The sequence below is a fragment of the Homalodisca vitripennis genome, chromosome 4, assembly GCF_021130785.1.
Source record: "Homalodisca vitripennis isolate AUS2020 chromosome 4, UT_GWSS_2.1, whole genome shotgun sequence".
NCBI classification, from domain to species: domain Eukaryota; kingdom Metazoa; phylum Arthropoda; class Insecta; order Hemiptera; family Cicadellidae; genus Homalodisca; species Homalodisca vitripennis.
The window spans coordinates 178,973,610-178,979,609 of NC_060210.1; the positions used below are offsets into that span (position 1 = coordinate 178,973,610).

Below are 6,000 nucleotides of genomic sequence, written 5' to 3' on the forward strand. Positions count from 1 at the left end.
CAGTACATTGCTGTTTTACTTATCTTATGAAATACAATGTTTTCTCTGTGTTGCATCAACAGTTTCAGTTGTTAGTTTTAATTATCTGGGTTAGAATTCATGTAGTATACACAAAGATATTTTTTTTTTAATGTGGATGGTCCGAAACTCTAGTCCGGAACCTTTTACCACTTTTCAGCAAACTAGGTCAAGTGATTATTGATCAGCATGTGAAAATAACATGCCCTAACTTGGGCTCCTGGAATGATATCCTGATATACTAATCATATAGCTACCAGAGAAGGTATTCCTCTTAATAGTGCCCCAGACTTGTTTTACTTTTTACGTTCTAGTAGAACACAGGGTTTTATAATAGCAGTAAAAAAAATTAAAGTAATAAAAGTTATTACTCAATAGGAGAATATTGAAGAGACTTGTCCTATAGTATTAGCAATTACGGTTGCAGCTCTGCAGGTAGATTCACACACACACACACACACACACGCACGCACGCACACACGCACGTGCACACACACACACACACATCATACACTCACAAGTGCAGGGGATTAGGACCGGCCATATTTCCACCCTTAAAGTCACCTAGTGCATTTCTTCAATCAAATTTAGATTTTTGTTATTTGTAATTTTATTCTAAAGTGATTCACGTATAGATTGTACACATCATAACAAGAAAAATGATACCAAACAACATATAATACATAGAAATTGTTGTAGAGTATTGCTTACTTATGAATCTAAGATGTTACTGAATAACTCATTTAGTGACACTAGGTGACTAGTGAGACAGAAAGGTGCCAGGCTGGTCACCATCCATAACCTTCTGTGCTCATGAGTGTTGGGGGTACGTGTGTGTGAAGCGACTGACTGGCTTTCAGCCACAATCACTAACTGCTAATACATAGCTTAGGTTTCTTTCTCCATTACTATGCATAATAATTATAGACTCAAAGCTCTAAATTATACTGTCTTAGATTTCACAACTGTAATTTAAAATACTTTAATTAAATAGATATTATTAAACTTCATTTAATTACTAATTAAATACTTTTTATAAATTGTATTTTGACAATGTAATACATTACCATGAACAATAAATAGTTTTAATTTGAACATACAATCAGCCCTTTGGTTGTGAGAGGTATTAAAAAAAGATTCAAATTCAGTTGATTGACAGATATTGATAATCCAAATTTAAACTACAACATAATTCCAAATTCTTATATCATAAAAATTTATTAATTAAACTGATGTAATGAAGTTTAATTAACTTAATAATTAATTATTCAATAGTTGATCTTGATTAAAACTCTTTTCTTAGTATTAGATTCTTTTCTATGATTAATCTTTATCTCAGAGCAAACATTTGAAAACAGAATATAGCAGATGAGAAAAGATTCCAAAAGAAGAATGTGGTACTGAGAAAAATTCCCATTGATAGTTTGTATGTAGCTATTGTCTCCTTCCTCAATAACTTAGTACAATACCGATTCATCCTAACATTACCTAGGAACATAAAGATACATATTGTTCTGTATAAATTCATTCATTCATCAAAAGGCCTTGAGTTGTGATGTAAAATACAATATAAAGTATGTGTAGAATGAGTAAGGTAACCTGTGTAGTTACTATGTAAAATTTGAAACTAAGCATATAATAATAGATAGTCTGAAAGTTACGGCCTTTCATCTTATAATGCAATAACATCTAATGTAAATGAGCGAATAAAGATGTGTTATCAATAATATCAGCTGGTGGTTAACTTTGGGTAGTTACAACAATTTATTTTACATTACAAGAATATTTAAATGATACAGTATAACATTCTTATTGAAATGGTTCATGGAAAAGATTCATAATAACTATTTTACATTTTTAACTTTTCTCCTGCAGGAGCCGAGGATGGGTCAGCCTGAACAGTTGGAATGAGGTGGAGATGGCCTACAAGAAGGTGGGTGATGGACACCCACTCAGGCTGTGGAAAGTCAGCACAGAGGTCGAAGCCCCTCCCACAGAGCTGCTGCACCGTGTGTTGAGGGAGAGACATCTGTGGGACACGGCTCTACTCAAGTGGAGGGTGGTAGCACGGCTTGAACCGCAGGCAGAAGTATTTCAGTATGTCGGCTCGAGTATGGCTCCCCTCCCAGCTAAAGATTATTGTGTTTTAAGGTAATACATTTACTTTTTCTTTATACATAAAAAAAGACTAAATAAAACTACTTATTTTCATGTCAATGGATTATTATCAATGCCACAGCCAAAATCAATAATTTAAGGCCTTTACAGCCATTGTTTTGTCAGTTACAATATGTTCAGTTTCAGATTGAATAATGTTATCGGCTTTTGTTAATAAACTGCTCTATAATTCAAAATTATTATTATTGTTATTGGATCATTACTGTTGTCATTTATAATTTTCTTTCTCAAGACAAAATACTTCACCTTACCATGTGTGGCAGTGTAGAATATTTTACTGTCACCATCATTTATTGTTTTATGTATAATTGTTAAGCTATGCATACTGAAAATATGATGTATCAACAATGCCTTATACTTATACTTTATGATGTTAATACTAGTGCTACCAAATGTAAATGAGAAATGTTTGTTAAATGAGTTGTTGTTTCTAGATCGTGGCGTACAGAGCTGGGGAAGGGGGCTTGTGTGATTGTGGAGACCTCGGTCGAGCACAGCGATGGACCTTTGCTCGCAGGTGGAGTGCGAGGTATTGTGTTAGCGTCAAGGTACCTCATCGAGCCGTGTGGCAGTGGCAAGTCCCGCATCATGCACCTCTCCAGGGTGGACACCAAGTAATTACTTTGTTTTATTCAATCTAATGCTCTAGAGATTTTCTATAACAATCTACAAGGTTGTTAATTAATACAATTAATTGATTAATGAGAGGCAGATTACAGTAGCTGTATTTATTAATATAGTTTGATTCAATATTATTTTCATTTCTAATTTCTGAAAAACTTGGATGTTTTCTTCAATAAATGTACACATCATTTTTACAAAGAAATGTATAATGAAAAAAAATTTGTTTGTAACTTATTTACCAGTTAATAGTTTGAGTGCACCAGTTTTAGTGTGATGGTAGTTCTACGGTGAGACTTTCATGAAAAAAGCTAGTGCAAATATACAAAGGTTTTGTAAAGATATTTTGGTTAGATTTCCATGACTCTTTCATCACCAGCCAGACATTTTCTATCCACCAGTATTTACAACAGGTTTCAGATTAGATATCATGATTTCAAACACTTTTCTAAAGAAAAATGAATCTTTCTAATGCACATAAACTAGAAAGACAGCATTATTGGTGATGACTCTTGCAAATGTGTTAATTTACTGACATCCTGTAATTGAAATTATTCTGTGAATAAAACTGCTCATTGTATTTTTATATTTATTATAACATAAATTTATTTAAATTTTAAAATTTTACAGGGGCCGGACACCAGAATGGTATAACAAGAGCTATGGACATCTGTGTGCCCTTCACTTGGCTAGGATACGCAGCTCCTTCAAGCACATGGCCGAGGGACCTGAGAGCAAAGTCTGATACTCACAACTGCCCGTGCATTGTACATATCCCTCTGTATAGTACAGGCCAAGGTCTTATTGTGCATATATTTTTGTAATATTCTGTATACAACCAACCAAGGCATTTAATTCAAATCCTAGTATAGTTTACTCAATCAATCATATTTTTATACAACACAAATTTGTAAAATTGTATGTTATCAGCATTTATTCATGCACGTTACAAAAATAAAAATGTTTCTGGTCAACATAAGTGTAGTCTTTCATATTTAAAACAATCTGATATCTGAGAGTAACAAATACTAAAGTACTTAGAAACATCTCAAATTTATTTTAAAGACAATATAAAAATATGTATTGACAGTAAAAGACTATGCATGGTTATATTTGTATATCATCCTACATAATATAGTGCAGTGGTCATAGATTTTATAATTTGTAATGTAGGAGAATCTGTCCACTAAAGGTCTTTCTAATTATAGGAAAAGAGTGATCAGACCTTTATCAATCAAAATCGAATTATTTATTAATTAATTATAGATTTTGTACTTGTATCGTATATTGTTGTGAAATAAATATTAACAAAAATAGATCATACTCTTAACCATTTTTGTCAGTTTTTCATTTGTTTCTTTACTACGTAATAAGAACGCTAAGAACTTCTGTAACATTTATTACAAATACTAAATTTTTAGTTATTTTGGAAGTAATTTGAACAATATTATTACATCCTTCACTGATCGAAGCTATTAGGGGTGTGAGAGTTTCTTAAGAATATAAGTAATGCAAATTATTGAAAATTCATTTTAAGTATTAGTATCAATGTGATTACCAAAAGTGATATTTAGATATTCAGTATTATCAGTTGAAAATCTTAATCTTTTTTGGATGTTAAAACTTTATGTACGAAAACAATAAATAATGCATGTGACATACTAGCAGCATAAAAGATATATTCTATTCTATTCTATATATTAAACATGTTTTTATGTGAATTGAAGATGGGACATGACATGACACTGAATAAAGACACAAAATGACACAATAAGAACTAAAAATAGGGCAAAAATTGTATAAAATATAAATTCAACTTGATAAGACATAAATTAAGATGCAGTGTGGTTCTAAATTAAAGGAATCTATGTCATATTGGGAATGTTATACATAAATTTGTTGTTCCTATTGTAGAATTTTATTCAAAATTCAGGATTGATTGTTTATTTTATTTTAATTTCAGTTTTTTAGTCACATAATTTGTACCCAATTACATATTCCTCCATGCATTTGGCATTATTATAACGTTTTTATCGATTTTGATACTTTTCTTATGAAATTAATATTCTTATAGTTACTGGTACTGTATGTAAAGATGCTTTCCAAAGTCTAACTTTTTTATGTATAAATATTATATATCACTTAATTTACTTCTCAGCTTTAAATTCAGTTAGTCCTTAAAGACTGATTGGAATCAAATTTATTACTCACACACCCTCAAAAATGAGAAATTAATATCAATTGATGATTATAACTAGACACACAGTTTTGTATTTTTCTGAGATTTTACACAAAATAATTTTTAGATTGTGGGATTCTATATTTCCCCCATAATTTTTTGGAATTCTTCATTCAGATTTTAAGCTATTGTTTCCTTGGATAGTTAGTAACCTAGGTAGGGATGAATAGAGAAATAGATAATTCAGTCTTGTGTTACCAAAGAAGGGACCAACAACTAATATATAATTAGGGTGTACAATTTTATTTAAAGTAAATAAATAACTTTGGTGTAAAAATATGTAGTAAATGTATATGAATGTCTACTTTAAATTTGGAATATACATTGTTAATTATTAATATATTTAATTTGAAAATTAAAATTTTTAGAAGACTTAAAACATTGTTAGAGTGATTTACTTTTATTGGAGGTGGATTTATCATAAGAAAAAAAAATATTTTCTCTTGTAACATTTTATACAAATTAATACACACATATTAGTTACGGGACTGTCAGCAAAGCAATCATTTCCTTATCCTTAAATGAACAAAATATTTAACTGATTTGCCATATCCCATGGCCAGCACCTTTTATTGACATTATTCCGTTCCCAGTATATAGTCCTTCAGTATACAGTAATGTTTACAATTAAGTGAAGTTGTCAACTTGATATCATGATTACTTTTATAATAAATTAATATTACAATTTTATAGTATAAAACTATAGTATTTGAAAGTGGTATTTATTTTAGGTATTTATATGTTAACAATTAAATAACCTATAAACATAAAGGAATGACCATTTTGAATCAAATAATTTACTATAGGCCTACTGTTTTTTTGCAATGAAATTGAATTCATTTTTAAGATATTACCATATTTTAGAGGAAAATATTGTAGACAACAACAAATATCACTGTTTACTTGTTGTATGAGCAATCTCTTTTCCAAACTGACATAGATGT

At 30.3% G+C, this 6,000-nt stretch overlaps 1 protein-coding gene across 1 annotated transcript in view; it reads left to right on the forward strand.

Annotated features, from left to right (window-relative positions):
• Positions 1-5,655, forward strand: part of LOC124360707 (rho GTPase-activating protein 7) — a 366,867-nt gene extending 361,212 nt beyond the window's left edge. The window contains exons 19-21 of the mRNA XM_046814537.1: positions 1,894-2,169; positions 2,631-2,810; positions 3,448-5,655. Of these exons, the coding sequence (XP_046670493.1) occupies positions 1,894-2,169; positions 2,631-2,810; positions 3,448-3,562 (571 nt within the window). The 3' untranslated portion in view covers positions 3,563-5,655. The remainder of the gene's footprint in view (positions 1-1,893; positions 2,170-2,630; positions 2,811-3,447) is intronic.
• Positions 5,656-6,000: the final 345 nt, after the last annotated feature.